This window comes from Camelus ferus, chromosome 9 (assembly GCF_009834535.1).
Source record: "Camelus ferus isolate YT-003-E chromosome 9, BCGSAC_Cfer_1.0, whole genome shotgun sequence".
NCBI classification, from domain to species: domain Eukaryota; kingdom Metazoa; phylum Chordata; class Mammalia; order Artiodactyla; family Camelidae; genus Camelus; species Camelus ferus.
In genome coordinates this window covers 59,902,117-59,918,612 of record NC_045704.1, presented here as the reverse complement: position 1 = coordinate 59,918,612, position 16,496 = coordinate 59,902,117, and the positions used below count along the sequence as shown (strand labels likewise).

The 16,496-nt window shown below is 45.3% G+C and overlaps 1 protein-coding gene across 1 annotated transcript in view; it reads left to right on the top strand.

Moving 5' to 3' along the window:
- The window catches only part of PTGFRN (prostaglandin F2 receptor inhibitor), a 71,550-nt gene extending 55,920 nt beyond the window's left edge, over positions 1–15,630 (top strand). The window contains exons 7-9 of the mRNA XM_032486957.1: positions 7,779–7,886; positions 12,044–12,349; positions 13,879–15,630. Of these exons, the coding sequence (XP_032342848.1) occupies positions 7,779–7,886; positions 12,044–12,349; positions 13,879–14,045 (581 nt within the window). The 3' untranslated portion in view covers positions 14,046–15,630. The remainder of the gene's footprint in view (positions 1–7,778; positions 7,887–12,043; positions 12,350–13,878) is intronic.
- Positions 15,631–16,496: the final 866 nt, after the last annotated feature.

The following is a 16,496-nucleotide window of genomic DNA, read 5'->3' as shown; positions in this document are numbered from 1 at the left end:
ATTGTGCAGACATCACCACTAATTCCAGACATTTTTAATCACTGCAAAAACAAACTCTGTGCTCATTATTGGTCACTCCCATCTCTACGTCTAGCCCCTAGGCAACCACTAATCTACTTTCTATCTCTCTAGATTTGCCTCTTCTGGACATTTCATACGATCTGGCTCATATAAGTGGGCTTTGGTGACTGGCTTCTTTCACTTAGCGTAATGTTTTCACGGTCCCTCCTGTTATATCTTGTGTCAGTTCTTCATTCCTCCTTATGGCTGAATGATATTCCATTGTACAGATGGACCACATTTTTCTGTGACTGTTCATCAGTTGATGGACATTTAGATTCCTTCCACCTTTTGGCTATTATGAGTAATAATATGCTGATATAAACACTAGGATATAAGTTTTTTGTGTGGATGTAACTTTTCATTTCTCATCTAGGAATGTTCTGGATCATACAGTATCTCTCACTCTTCGAGGAACTGCTGAATTGTTTTCTCAAGCAGCTGCACCGCTTTACATTCCCCCCAGCAGTGTGTTCCACCTTCTCACTCACCCTGTTATTCGCCATCTTTTTGATTATAGCTAACCTCGTGGGTTCGAAGTAGTATTTCATCGTGGTTTCAATGTGCATTTCCCTACTGACAGTTGATGTTGAGCGTCTTTGATGTAGTTATCGGTCAGACGTGTATCTTCTCTGGAGAAACGTCTATTCAAATATTTGCCCGTTTTTAAATTGAGTTATTTGTTATTTTTATTGTTGACTAGTGAAGTTTTCATAGCGTCTGAATACAAGTCCCTTAATAAGATGTATGATTTAAAAATATTCTCTCCCACTGTGTGGGTAGTCTTTTTACGTTCTCAGTGGTGTCCTTTGAGGCACTCAAGTTTTTTATTTTGATGAAGTCCAGTTTACCTATTTTTTTCTTCTGATTGCTTGTGTTTTTTGGTGTCATATCTAAAAAAGCACTGCCTAATCCAAGGCTGTGAATATTTATACCTGCAGTTTCTTCTAAGGGTTATGTAGTTTTCGCTCTTACATTTAGGGCTATGATCCATTTTGAGTTAATTTTTGTGTGTGGTGCGGAGTAAGGATTCAGTTTTATTCTTTTGCATGTGAATACCTAGCTGTCGAAGCAGCATTTGTTGAAAAGTCTGTTCTTTCCCCCATTGACTTATCTTGGCACACTTGTCAAAAATCATTTAACTGTGAATGTTAGGGTTTATTTCTGGACTCTCAGTTTTGTTCCATTGATCCTTATGTCTGTTCCTATACTGTTACCACATTGTTTGGTTGCTGTAAGTTTGTAGTAAGATTTGAAGTCAAGAAGTGCAACTTCAAAAACTTTGTTCTTTTTCAGCATTGTTTTGGCTATTCTGGGTCCCTTGCATTTCCAGGTGACTTTTGGGATTAGCCCATTAATTTCTGCAGAAAAGACAGCTAGGATTTTGATAGGGATTGTGTCGAATCTGAAGATGAGTTTTGAGAGTATTACCATTTAACAATGTTGTTTTCTAATCCATGAATATTTCTTTCCATTTATTTGAGTCTTAAAGTTTCTGACAGTAGTGTCTAAGTATTATATTCTTTTTGATGCTGTTGTAAGTGAATTGCTTCCTTAATTTCCTTTTCAGTTTATCCATTGCAAGAGTATAGAAACACAACTGCCTTTTTGGGTATTGAACTTGTATCCTGCAAACTTGCTGAACTTGTTTATTAGTTTTAATAGTTATTTTGTTGATTCTTTAGGAATTTTATTTATTTTTTCTGTATTTGTTTTCATATTCTTTTTCATTAAAAGTTATTACAAGATTTTGAATATAGTTCCCTGTGCTATACAGAAGAAATTTATTTTTTATCTAGTTTTATGTATAGTAGTTAATATTTGCACACCTTTAACTCCCAGATTTATCCCTTCTCACCCTGTATCCCCGTTGGTAACCATAAGTTTGTTTACTATGTCTGCAAGTCTATTTCTATTTTGTAGATGAGTTCATTAGTGTCTTCTTTTTTTAGATTCCACATATGACTGCTATCATATGGTATTTTTCTTTCTGTTTCTGGCTTACTTCACTTAGAATGACCATCTCCAGGTCCATCCATGTTGCTGAAAATGGCATTATTTTGTTCTTCTTTATGGCTGAGTAGTATTCCATTGTATGACTATACCACCACTTCTTTATCCAGTCCTTGGACATTTAGGTTGATGGACATTTAGGTTGTTTCCATGTCTTGGATATTGTATATAGTGCTGCTATGAACATTGGGGTGCATATATCTTTTCGAATTAGAGTTTGCTCTGGATATATGCCCAAGAGTGGGAATACTGAATCACAGGGTAAGTCTTTTTTTCAGTTTTTTAAGGAATCTCCATACTGTTTTCCATAGTGACTGCACCAAACTACATTTCCACCATCAGTGTAGGAGGGTTCCCTTTTCTCCACAGGCTCTCCAACATTTATCATTTGTGGACTTTTTAATCATGGCCATTCTGACTGGTGTGAGGTGACCTCATTGTTGTTTTTATTTGCATTTCTCTGATAGTTGATGATGTTAAGCATCTTTTCATGTGCCTGTCAGCCATTTGTATGTCTTCATTGGAGAATTGCTTGCTTAAGTCTTCTGCCCATTTTTGGATTAGTGTATTTTTTGTTGTTACTAAATTGTATAAGTTGTTTAAATATCCTGGAAATTAAGCTTTTGTTAGTCGCATCATTTGCAAATATTTTCTCCCATTCCGTAGGTGGTTGTTTTGTTTTGATTACAGTTTTCTTTGCTGTGCAAAAGCTTCTAAGTTTAATTAGGTCCCATTTGTTTACTTTTGCTTTTATTTCTATTGCCTGGGTAGACTGCCTTAGGAGAATATTGCTAAATTTATGTCAGAAAATGTTTTGCCTATATTTTCTTCTAGGAGATTTACAGTGTCTTGTCTTATATTTAAGTCTCTAAGCCATTTTGAGTTTATTTTGTGTATGGTATGAAGGAGTGTTCTAATTTTGTTGATTTGCATGCTGCTGTCCAGTTTTCCCAACAACACTTGCTGGAGACTGTCTTTTCTCCACTGTATATTCTTGCCTCCTTTGTCAAAGATTAATTGACTGCAGGTCTGTGGGTTTATTTCTGGGCTCTCTGTTTTGTCCCACTGATCCATATGTCTGTTTTTGTGTCAGTACCATGCTGTTTTGATTGCTGTAGCTCTGTAGTGTTGTCTGAAGTCTGGGAGGGTTATTCTTCCAGGTTTGTTCTTTGTCTTCAATATTGCTTTGGCAATTCTGGATCTTCTGTGCGTCCATACAAATTTTAGGATTATTTGTTCTAGTTCTGTGAAAAATGTCCTGGGTAATTCGATAGGGAATACAATAAATCTGTAGATTGCCTTGGGCAGTATGGACATTTTAATTCTTGCAATCCAAGAGCATGGGCTATCTTTCCATTTCTTAAGTCATCTTTAATTTCCTTAATCAATGTTTTGTAGTTCTCCATGTATAAGTCTTTCACCTCCTTGATTAGATTTATTCCGAAGTATTTTATTGTTTTAAATGCAATTTTAAAAGGGATTGTTTCTTTACTCTTTCTTTCTGATGTTTAATTGTTAGTGTAAAAAAAATGCAACTGATTTCTGTATGTTAATCTTGTATCCTGCTACCTTGCTGAATTCTTTTATCAGCTCTAGTAGTTTTTGTGTGGAGCTTTTCTATATATAGTGTCATGTTTCCACATATAGTGACAATTTTACCCCTCCTCTTCCAGTTTGGATCCCTTTTATTTCTTTTTCTTGCCTGCTTGCTGTGGTTAGGATTTCCAATACTGTGTTGAATAGAAGTGGTGAGAGTGGGCATCCTTGTCTTGTTCCAGATTTTAGCAAGAAGTCTTTCAGTTTTTTACCGTTGAGTACTATGCTGGCTGTGGGTCTGTCATAAACAGCTTTTATTATGTTGAGATATGTGCCCTCTGTACCCACTTTGGTAAGAGTCTTGATCATGTCATCTACGAACAGAGATAAGCTTACATCTTCCATTCAGTTTTATTGAACACCCTCCATTTATTTTTCTTGCCTAATTGCCCTGGATAGAACCTCCAGTACAGTGTTGAACAGCAGTGGCACAAGTGGACGTCCTTGTCTTGTTCCTCATCTTAGGGAGAATGTTCCCCATTAAGTATCTTTGACGGTTAAGTACCGTGGTAACTACAGGTTTTTCACAGATGCCGAATATTGAGTTGAGGAAGTTTTCTTTCATTCCTAACTTATTGAGCATTTTTATCATGAAGAGTTATTGGCTGTTGTCAGATGCTTTTTCTGTGACTCTTGAGATTCAGTGATTATGTGGTTTTTGTCCTTTTTGTGTATCTGTTTTGTTGTCTGTAAGATTTTATTCCGCCTTGTTTTGCTGCTTATTTGATGTTTCTTTAAAACTGTTATGAGGAAGAGGGGAGACATAAAACCTTCCACATGTATTTCTGGGTGAGGAATGGGTATTGAATCTATTTCTCAGTTCTTTAAATCTTAGCATAACAGAGGAAATCCCTGTAACTTACAGGGTGAATAGACTGCCTAAAGGTTTTGTTTTATTTAATCCACAGTGTTGTCATGGCCAGTTCGCAGTTTAATTAAGAGGAGCTGCCATCAAGTCCCGCACCCAGCCCAATGCCATAGTCCTAAAGAGCTCCCGGAAAACATTGACTTGATACTGAAGAGCCGTTACTTCCTAAAAGTCAGCAGCACCCCTTGAAACACATGTAACAAAGAGGTCCTTCCTGACATCCACCTTTCTGTCCCCTGGTTTTAGTACACTTGCCTCTTGGTATGAGGACTGTGTTCCTCAAAGATGACTTTTACTGACTCAAAGTATCAGGTGGAGTAGGATGGTATAAATGTGACAGTGTTAAAGATTTTGGCCTCTTAAAAGAATAATGAGAACGTTCTTCTCCTCCATGGGGAAAATTTGAAAATATGGTAAAATAGAAAGAAGGAAAAGGTAATCATCCATAATCTTACCAGAGAATGTTCATTAGTGGTGTTCATCTTCTTAGAATTCTTCCCTTGCATGTTTTCCTGATGACTTTGAAATCAGGCTATATATACAATTTCATGACCTGCTGCCCCGCTACTTTAACATTAGAGGATAAGCATTTTCTGTGTTATAACAAATTCTAGGTAAATACTAACTTTAAAGACTCCACCTACTAGAATTTGGTTACCCATTACCCTATTGATGGACATCAGATGGTCTGCAATTTTGGCTTTCACAAAAATACTGTTTTTCTTACAGCCTTATTTTAGGGACTGGATTTGGAGCATGGTTTGTATCAATGTGTTTAAAAGCTAAGTGGTCTGTGTACTTTCTGCAGCGTCGGAATTGGAGGAAATCTAGTGACTCTGGTTGTTCGCTTAAATTATCTGTGCTGTTGTCTGTCATCTGTGAAGTTAACCAGACAAATCCCCTCACAAAAACAGCATTGCCCCAGAAATTGACCATAATAAAAATATTTCTAAGCCTGGGATAATGACCCACATTTACAGCGAGTTGTTGATTTCATTAGAAGGAAGTCCACTGCTGCGAATAGTTGACAATGAAGGCCTTTTCCCTCCTCCTTGTCTGCATGGTGAGCACAGCACAGATGCTCTGTTGTTCCCACAGCCACGGCCACGGCCACGAGGGCAAATGAGAACTGTAACTTGTGACCTAGAAGGCATTTTGGGTTTTCTTCGGAAATAAAAAGAAAGTGAAAATTGTCTAAATTAGGTAAGGCAATTCGTCCAAATAAGGAAAAGGAAATATGTCCAAATTTCTTTGCTGTTTCAAATTAAGCAAATAGAAAGCTAAATCCTTTCTGGGGATCTCCTTATGCTTTATCCTTTTGTGTTCTCTTAGAAGGGGCCTGGACAGTTGAAGAAAGCCTCATAGCACAGTTCTATTTATAACCGTGAAATTTTTAGTCAGAGGCAGAAGGAAAAAATGTGGCCCCCATTGCTCCCCATGGTTGCTACTAACCTGTCCTCACAGATGGCCATATACGGCATGCAGTCCCCGAGTCATTACCGCTGAGCCAACTCAGAGCAGCTGGCTTAATGCTTTCCCACCTCACTGCTGTAAACAGAGCAGAGCCAGGGTGGTAAAGACCAGAGGGAACTGTGGCTGAGGGCCGAGTTAACTGAAGGACTTGATGGTCCAGAAGTAAAGTTTCCTTGTCCTTTTGTTCCTTGTCCTTTCCTCCCTTTCCCCATGTCCTGGGACTGCCATTCTGTTAACGTTCTCTGTCCCCTGGGGTGAAGCATCGTCCCGCCGCTCTCTGGCTAACCTGAGCTCTCTGCAGAACCCACCCAGGGCTGCCCCACGCCCTCAGGTTTCCATGTTCTACAACCATCCTTCACCTTTCTCCCAGCAAAACACGGGTTACTCGTGGACTTGGTGTTAGGAACAGTGATCTGATGAATTCATCTTACAACTCATGCTGAAATGAAAATATAGCCTTTTCAATGCTTTGCCTCATTGGCTCACATGACCTTTTTTGTCTCTTTCTCATGGTCATGTCTTTTGGATGTTAAAAAGTACTTTCTCCTTTCTAGTAATTTGATTTTAAAGGCAGTCACACGTGTATCCTTAGCTTCTAATGAATTTCAGAATCAGTGTCCAGGGCCATTATCTTTGCTTTCCAGAAAACCCAATGGAAGTCTCAGCATTGGTATTCTGGAATCTTCTTCAGGTTTGCCTATTTCTTGATATTAGGAATTGAGATAAGGTCAATGTTAAGCTCTTAAGATTAGATTGGCTTAAAGCTGTGTGATACTCTCACCTAAAAGTGAGCTGTAAAGGGGTGAAAAACAAAGACTGCGGACCTGACCCCTCTCTCTCCCTAAGGAGGGGAGAGAGCTGCAGATTTCTTCCATTCAAAGCATATTTTTTTTCCATTTAATAAGTCATTTATTTGTGCATAGTAATGAAATAGCACAATAATAGTTATACCTACAGTCAAATGCATCCAACTGACTCTATGATAAATACTATCAACTTCTGACCCTAAATTCTTTTTACTTAATCCTTCGTGTTTTGTTGCTCATATGTATAGTCATTATGTTACAACTTAAAAGCTTGGAACAAGTCTGCCTTGTAGTGAGTAGATGGTACTGAGTTAGTGTGGTTTGTGTAGAAACATCTTCTGGGCTGTGGAAGAAGAAAAGGGATCTTTATTACAGTAAGTGGGATATTGCGGGAGCGTTCTCAGGAAGGTATATAAGACAAATCCTGTCTGGGTGGTATTTTTAAAAGGAATTTCCATGCTGCCTCAATTTCCCCCAGCAGATGAGAATCGCCTTCTGTGTGCCCACCATACTTTATAGAAATGTTGTCATTGTCAGCTTGTCTGTCTCCTTACTGAATTTCAACCTCTTCACAGCAGGGCCTGTTGCCAGTGCCCAGCACAATGAGGCTGCTCACTCTCAGGACCAAAATCCTCCCTGATTTGGTCCTGAGCCCTCTGATCTGTGAGCCACTCTGGCCTGGGAGTGAAACATATGGTCAGAAACAGCCCAGGCTGTACCAGGATGGGAGGTGGTGTGGTCTTCAAATGAGACCATGGCCGTCTTCTTAAGAGGAAGCTCATTTGGATATACTTAATACATGTGTCTCTCTAAATAGAAGAAAAACAGCCTTAGAACACCTATTTGAATTTCTAGCCCAGTTTCAAGGAAAGGGAGCCCACATTTAGACGCCCATTCGGGCCCCAAGAATGGAATTTAAACCACAATGTGGAAGATCATGAGGTGGCATTACTTTCTTCCAGGTCCTGTATTTAATGCCTCTGTGCACTCGGACACACCATCGGTTGTCCGGGGAGATCTGATCAAGCTGTTCTGTATCATCACTGTCGAAGGAGCAGCCCTGGACCCAGGTACTTCTCTCCGTCCATCCCCTTCCCTTCTTGCTTTGTGTAAGTGTCTCTTTTTATCATCCCCACTATGTTGTTACCCAGATGTGGAGATCAGGGATTGGATTGTCTACTTATCCCCAAACTGCCTAGCTCAGTACTTTGTATTCACTAGGTGTCTAATAAGGGCTTATTGAATGGATGGAACAGTTGGTGAGATCATTTGAAAACAGCCAGACCTTTGAATCTGTGTGGTCAAGGCAATCTAGTGGCCACTCAAGCTGGTTTGCGACCACTGGCAGAGTCCAGCTCCCTCCCTTTTTTGTGTTTTGTTTATTTATTCAGATAGTTCTTGAACCCCTGTAAACAGGTGCTGGTCCAGATGCTGGGAATAGAGGCGTGATCAAAACACCCAAGCCTGCCCTCATGGCGCTGGCAATGTAGCTAAGGAGACAGAAAAGCAAGAAACCATCGTATGATGTAATATCAGATAGCGATTAAGGCGCTGAAGAAGTAGTGAGCAGAGCAAACGAGTCAGCAAGTAACCAGGGCATGCTGTTGTAGTTTAACTTCTCAGGAAACCTTTGTAAGTCTTTTCTTTGCAGAAAATGTTAGTTTTACCAGCAGGATGTCTGAGGGCCCGGGACCAGCAGTCCTACTTTTTCTGCTTGGGCCCCTCAGTGCCAGTTGGTGTTTCACTCATGGACCCTCAGGGTTTGAAAGGACGTTAGATGCAATTGGGTGTCTCTGTTGCTGAGCAGGACTGTCCCCACCTCCGGCTTCTCCCAAAGAGCCCGTGGAGACCCTGACCCACTGCCCGTCTCTCTTCTGTGTGCTCTGACCCGGGGTGCCTTTGTACCGCACACCCCATAACAGGCAGAGCCGTGGCCTCGCACAGATCCGCGCCCTGAGGAGGCCAGATTGTGTGGGGTTCACTAAGTTCTGTGGCCCGAGGTGGAAACTGGACGCGGGTCTTCATTCTGAGTTAAAGGGCAGGTTATCGGGGAAGTGAGGGTGGGCTGCAGTGGACCCAGTGTGACGAGCACGAGCAGTGTGACTAGCACTAGCACATCCCCTGAGGTCTGGCTCCCGGGGGCCCCCGGTTGGAGGTTCAGGTGGCGGCTAGTTCAGGGTCGGCAGACCTTTTGTGTAAAGGACCCAGGGAGGAGGTATTTCGGCTCTCTGGGCCGGGTGGTCTCTGGGCAACTGCTCCACTCTTGTTGTGGAGCGAAACCAGCCGCCAAAGAGAATAATCTAAACAAATGGGCCCGGCTGTGTTCTAGGGAAGCTTTACTTACAAGAACAGGTGGTGGGCTGGGCTGACCTGCAGGCTACACTGTCCTGACCCCTGGACTAGTTGACTGATACCGAAAGGGACTCTTGTGGGGAACCGGGCTGTGGTTGAGCTCTCGAGGTGGGAACAAGGAGGAGGGTTTGTGGAAGATGCAAGAAAAGGGAAAGAGAGAAACCCATCCAGACCAACCGTGTGGTCAGCTCTGTCCTCGGGGGGTAAGGAAGGAGGAACCGAGGCCTTCAGTGAGCTGCTGGTCCTGTGGAGACGCCAGGAAGGGGTGGGGGGGGGGAATCCTTTTTAAAAATTGGAATAATGCAATGCCCTTTTCACCTGTAAAGCTCATGTATAGAGATGTACACAAGTAAATCATTTAAATGTCCTTTCTCAGTAAATTAATTGGTCACCAATTGTGGCCTTAATATAAACGTCTTTTTCTCCAGTTTAACTGCAAAAGCTGTAAGTAACTGTTATCTTGCAGATCACAATTTTCCAGAACTTTGCACTCTTGGACTGCATGGGTAGAAGATTCTGAATAATTAAACACAGGTTGTAATTTGGTTTTCCCCACACATCCTATGGGCTGTGAAGAATTCTCTTCTGGAAAGGACATGTGGCCTCAGTGGGCCGAGTGCCAGGGTGCTCCTGCGCCAAGGCAGGGGGAGGGAGGGGAAGATCACCGCCCTTTAGAGGCAGTGTCTTAGGTCTGGTTCCCCAGAAGCAAAGCCTGAGATGAGTGTGCAGGTGATTTTTAATTGAAGGTGTGCTCTCAGGAGGAAACTGCGAGGGAGAGAGGGAATCAAGACAGCAGGGAAAGAAGCCAGGCAAAGATACGAGCTCAAAACAAGTCTAGCTCCCTACGGAAAGCTCCAGAGTTGTACCACACAGTGTGGCCTCTGTGAGCTAAAGGACTGGGCTTTTATCCCCCGCCCCCTCCCAAACCCCTGCCAGTGGGTCAGTCATTGTCCCCAGTGAGTGGCTGGGGAGGGGTAGTGTTTCTTTACCTGGGAAGGTGGGCTCTCCAGAAGGTGGCTTCTGTCAGCCAAGGCCAGTCCTCTGGAGAAGGGTACGGGTGTGAGAGCCTAGCAGCCAGCACTGGCAGCAGTTGGGGACGCAGCGCTCCAGCTGATCAGGGCAGGGCACCGGGAGCACCTGCTGCAGGCAGTAACGCCCTTCCTGTTACAGCATCTCAGTACGGAGCGCGGGTGTTGAACCGTGGAGGTGAGGCTGCCCCTGGCGGCCAACTTGCACTGAGTGCTCACTACATTCCAGGTGCTGTTGTAAGTGTTTTAGAAAGTTAACCCACCATGGGTGCTATTGTAATGTCCTCCTACAGAAGAGGAAGCTAAGTCACAGTGAACTTAAGTGACTCACCCGGGTCACATGGCTAACAAGAGCTGGCGCTGGGATTCTAGCGCGGGTAGCCGTGCCCTGCAGCCTGCCCACTGCTCCATAAGGCAGGGCAGACCCGGGTTAGAGTCTGGGCACAAGTGACGGGGACACAGCTGTGATTTTGCCTTCAGTAACCACCTGGTGCCTGCAGGTGACAGCAGCCCTGAGCTAGTTGTCACTGAGTACCTGGGAGTCATCTGGGTGCCCGCTCTGCCCCGACACCAGTGGAGGTGTGAGGATGGTGACAGCATTCCCTCTGCCCCAGGGAGTTGGTCCACGTGACGAGAGGTGACCTACATGCTGGGAGCAATCGGATGCTGTGCTCAAGTGCCACAGTGGGCCGATGGGGAGAAAAAAGGTATCTTGGTGCCTCAGACTAGAGAGCTGTCATCACGTCCGTAGAGTTGAGGTTTGCCTGAGGCCCTTCATGTTTTTAGAGAGAGTTGAAAAGGAATCATCATTTGAATAATTTTGTAGAAATTCTTGCTTTTAGTTCTGCTTACATTTTTTTAATATGTAAGCATCTGAATATAATTTAGTTGCCTTATAATGTGCTTTTTATTATTAGTGTATTTTTACTAAATGAATAAATGTTTCTTTTTTGTTTGACAAAAATTGTGCTATTTAACATTTGTATAGAAAGCCTTGTCACTGAGTTTAAGATAAAGCAGAGTCCGTGTCCTCCCAGTCCTTTCTTGTCTGCGGGGTGAGTCTCAGACCTGTCGCAGCTGGTATCACTTGATAACAGCCAGAAGAGGTCAAGGGCTTATGATGTGCACTCTACTTCCATGTTCTAGGAGAATTAGCGCTTGTGTCAAGGCCTTCTTTCTCTTAGGCCCTTATCAATTTATTTGAGGCTGTTAGAACCTTAATTTTGCAGAGTACCTTCCTTAGTCACTGGGACTGTTAAACTGCGTTCAATTTTCTCAGCTTGACATTTTTTTCCTTCTTGTTTTGAACTTAAGCACGTTAGGGGGGAAAATCTCAGCAAACAATGAAATCTAAACTGTTTACAGCTCTCCATTTTGTACAATTGATTTTATGTACATGTTGTTCTTTACAACTTTAGTGTCCTTCTCGTCTTGGGGGACTTCTGCCTGAGATGTCAAAGGACCCTACTTTCTTTGGGAGGCAAAGCATGCAATGTCACTGCATACCAGCTTTACAACCCATGTTCCCTGGAAGAGACAGTTTTTGGCTGTGCTTGTCAAACTGGGTCGTGGCAGTGGCGTGGTTAGGAGGGTGGACTCTGAGCTAGACTCCTGGGTTAAGCCATCCACACTGCTGCCTCCTGGCCCTGTGACCTCAAACAAGGTATTTGGTCCCTCTGTAGAGTGAGGACTGTGATGGTACCTCCATCATGGGATTGTTGAGGATACAGTGAGGCCCACGGCACATAGTGCAGGGCTGGCCCGCAGTCAGGATACAGGCGTGTTAGCCATGCCTGGTACTTCTGCCTGTTGCACTAACCCCAGGGTTTTGGCTTGGTAATCCACAGATGACATGGCCTTTGATGTGTCCTGGTTTGTGGTGCACTCCTTTGGCCTGGACAAGGATCCCGTCCACCTGTCGTCCCTGGATCGGAAGGGGATTGTGAGCACAGCCCAGAGGGAGTGGAAGAGCGGGCTCAGCCTGGAGCGTGTGAGCGTGCTGGAATTCTTACTGCAAGTGCATGGCTCCGAGGACCAGGACTTTGGCAACTACTATTGCTATGTGACTCCGTGGGTGAAGTCACCCACAGGCTCCTGGCAGAAGGAGGCAGAGATCCACTCCAAGCCCATCTTTATAACTGTGAAGATGGATGGTAAGAATGACACACAGGTCACTCTCGGTGTTGGAGGCATGACTCCTCTCTGTGCTCTGCTCCCGTGGACGGGATCCATTTTCCTACCCTTTGATGAACGTGCCCCCTTTCTCTCTAGACCTGGCCCAGTCTGTACCCAGACAGAGCACACACACAGCCCTTGCTGTTTTCCCAGCTTTGGTATCGTGTGTGCTGGAGGCATCCTTGGGAAATGATTTGTTAAGACTTACTGGAAGGATTTTTGATGCTTTCTGTAAATTCTATACACACCCACTTAGCTGTGCCCTAGGATTGGCACAGATTCTGCCAGACAGAGGCAGAGAGCAGTGCCAAGAGAGTGGGTTCAGGTCTCCAGGAGGGGCTGTGAGTGGGTCCCTGCCTTCTCTTGCCCTCCTGTTAGTTCTGCTTCTTGGAAAAGGGAGGTTCCCCCTGGTGTCACTACCACAGAGAGGGGTCTTCACGGAACCCTGAGATGGGAGGGGGAGGTCTCGGCCTTGTTTGCCCACGCTGACCACCGTGGTCTGCCTACTCAAGTGGTCAGAGGGCCCACTCCCCACGCCTCTCCTCCCCGAGCGTCCCAGAGTGGGGGCGGTTGTTCCTTGGTTAACGGGAAACATGTCTTCTTTGTAAAAACTGTCAGAGTAAAAGTTAATTGAAAAAAACTCATGGAGCGAATTCAAGTCCAGGTGGCTCTGAGGGTTAAGTCGGAGCCTTTGAGTGCATTTCCCTGGTGATGTGTCAGTTTGGCTGAAATTGGACTGGAATTGACTGGAACTGGAACCCCAGCCCTTCCGCAGATGACTTAGTCTCTCTAATCCTTCATTTCCTCTCTGGTAAAATGGGATAAAAAAATCTCTCATGGGGCTATTGTGTTAAATGTCAGGCAAACAGCCACGGTGCCAGCATCCACTCAAGGCTGGTACTTTGGGGGATGGGAACATGGGACTCTGGGATGTGGGATCTAAACAGTGTTTGTGCATTCCTGACACTTCGTCTATTTATACCATCTTTGCATCTTTGAAATTTCTTGCTTGAAGATACTCCATATGAAAACCCAGAATTACCAAACAAGTAGGGAGTGATTATTCACTTTGCTAGATAATTTACTATAATGTTCCTTAAAATAGCTCTCCTAGTACACTTCAGTTATTTGATGCGGAGAATTGATTTATGTATGGTTTTTCTTAAGGATGCATCTGCTACCGAATGTGTGGTGCCCTTATACTGACTTTTAAAAAATCAATCTCCTGCCAAAACCCTAAAAAGCAAGTTGACATTCAAAGCCATGGAAGGAAATCTTTTTTCTGGTTTTTCCCCCACCTCCACGGAACAGGGTGGGGAGACATTTGCTCACTTTTTAGACACGTATGGCTGAGCTGCTCCTGTCTCTAACGCTGTGCTAGGTGCCAGGTGCGTGAGATCAGATCCCTCAGGGCGAGACCCCGCTCGGGTGGAGAGGGGAGGCGGTGGTCTTTGTGGACCCTCTGGCCCCCATCGCTAACCGGTTCCCTTTGATCTGCCCCTCCCAGTGCTGAACGCCTTCAAGTACCCGCTGCTGATCGGTGTTGGCCTGTCCACTGTCATCGGGCTCCTGTCCTGCCTCATCGGGTACTGCAGCTCCCACTGGTGCTGTAAGAAGGAGGTCCAGGAGACAAGGCGTGAGCGCCGCCGGCTCATGTCCATGGAGATGGACTAGACAGTGCCGGGAGAGGCCAGGACAGAGGGACGGTCAAGGAGCAATTTGGGCGAGAAGAGGACAGTGATCTTTTAACGCAAAGTGTGTTACACTAAAAACCAGTCCTCTCTAATCTCAGGTGGGACTTGGCGCTCTCTCTTTTCTGCATGTCAAGTTCTGAGCGCAGACCTGTCTACCAGCACACAGCCCTTCTTCCCACGGCACTTTCTGATAGAACAGTCGAGTGTGTGTTTTCCCAACTGCGGCTTTTTAATGGTTAACCTTTGTCTAATTTTTTTCTCCTACTGGTTTATAGATCTCTGACCTGAGTGTGTTTCTATCTTCGGTTCAAGGGGTTGCGGTGAGGAAGGGGTGATGGCATTCAGAGTTCTTTGTCTTGGGTGAGAGCGGGACTGCCCGCGTGAGGGCCGGCTTCCCGCTGGAGGCACGCGTCAAGGGTGCCGCTCGGTAGGACCCTTTACCCCGGCCGAGGGACAGCACAGCCCAGTGCCAGAGGCTTGTTTGTGGCTTTTACAACCCTCCCCCACCCCCTATTTTCAGGGGTTTAGATGACATTTGAAATCTAAACTTGCAGGACGTAACTTCCTGTTGAGCCCCAGTGCATTCTGTTGTGTTTTGTTTTCTGCTCCTCTGCCCCCTTTCCATTTCTTTCGTATTTACTTTATGTGCGCGTGCTGAGATGGCCCTGGAATCGAGAATTTGGCTCTCCACCAAGCACCTTATCTTGCCACCTTAGCCTTAAGAATGAGAATGAAGAGAAATACACAGCCACCTCTGTCCAGGGCAGTACGAAGGCCTGCAAGGAAGAGGAGGTTGGGGACAAAGAAAGGAGCAGACGGTCACTTCCATAGCTCTGAGGCCACTATGCCCCCGGGGGCCCCGAGGATGGCGGAGGGGGGATCCTGGGCATTAGATTTCTGCAGCTCGTCCCTGTAGGGTCAGTGGTGCCGGGGTGTGTCAGGTGGAAGGAGCCACCTCCACCCCCTGTCCTGCCCTTTGTGGGGGGTAGGGGCCTGGTGGGTCTGCAGGGGGACCCACAGACCCCCTGCGTCCTTCACGGGCTACTTGGGCTCCTTAACATGGAGGCCAATTGCTGCTTGCAAAACTGACTGACTTCACGGAATCAGAAATTACCTAGAAGAACCATGCATTTTCTATGACCTTTTCAGTCCTTCAAGTCTTTTTAAGATCCTCTGCAGGGGGTTAGTGAGAAAGGGTATACTTTGTGGTATGTTTGCTTTCCTATTAGGAAAACAGAGGAAACCCAGCAATTTATTGCCACGTGAACAGCCTACAAAGTAGATCTGAGAGCAGTCCATGCTGCCCGATTGCTCGTACCGGGAGTAGGACCATGGACCCAAAGAGATCTTCCGCTCCCTGAAGTGTCTCACCCCCTGCACAGCGCTGGCCTTCGGGAAGCATCCCAGTGGGGTTTTCTGAGGCTCGCTGGTGACTCATGCCCTACATTGCAATCCTCTGTGCTTTTATCCTGGCTCTGAAGGATCTAACACACTGCTCTGTCTTCCGAAGGGGAAAAAAAGGATTCGTCTGTTTTGAGCAATAAAGTCGTAGAAAATGATGGCCATTCATGTGCGGCTCTTTGTCACAGTGGGCCGGACGAGCCGTACCCCTCCCGGCTCAGCGTCTTCCCCTCCACTCCCCTCGCTCTGTTGCCCACGATTCATTCTGCACTTAGCACCGAGTGCCCCACCAGGAGGCAGACTGCCACCGAGTTCTTCCTTTTGGTTTTGCCCAGACCACACACGTGATAGAAGCTAGATTCTGCCCTAACCATAGCAGCACAAGTGAATTCCAGGCCTAGCCTCTGTGGCAGGGCAGACGGGCAGCAGATGCCAGAGCCTAGATGGCAAGAGGACGGGCAGGAGGCCTCACTAGCACTAGATTTGGGTGTTTCCTACATGCCGTTTCCTAACTGTGCTATTTCAGAGGAGGTGGGTCACAGGTAGCTGTGCAAACCGGCATTCAGGAGAGAACACATAGAAACAGGTGCTGTGTTAATAACAGCCGGTGCCCTTTAAGCCCTTGCAGTTATCATGTCTACTAAAAAAAGATTCAGGATGTTCATAGGGCAGGCCCTTGGTAGGGAGGAAAGGGTACTTGGCTATGGGTGTGACCAGGTGGCCCCGGGTATGTCTAAATCCATGGCTGGGCCATGGCAGACATTCAGTGACAGTAAAGGTGACACATGCTCACACACTGTACCTGTTCCTTGCAAACTGCTGTTACAGTTCAAAGCTGGGGTTGTCAAGGCACTGACTCTCCCCCCACCCCACCCAGCCCCACCCTCTGTCCACTGGTCTGGTACAAAGTAGGGAGAAACCCCAGGGTGTTGCACCAAGGATCTCCTTCCTTCCAGAAGCATAGACCTGGCTGGAGCGTGTGTCCTTTTAAAAGTGTGAGATGCACTCTTTTGTTGTACCAAATACCGCC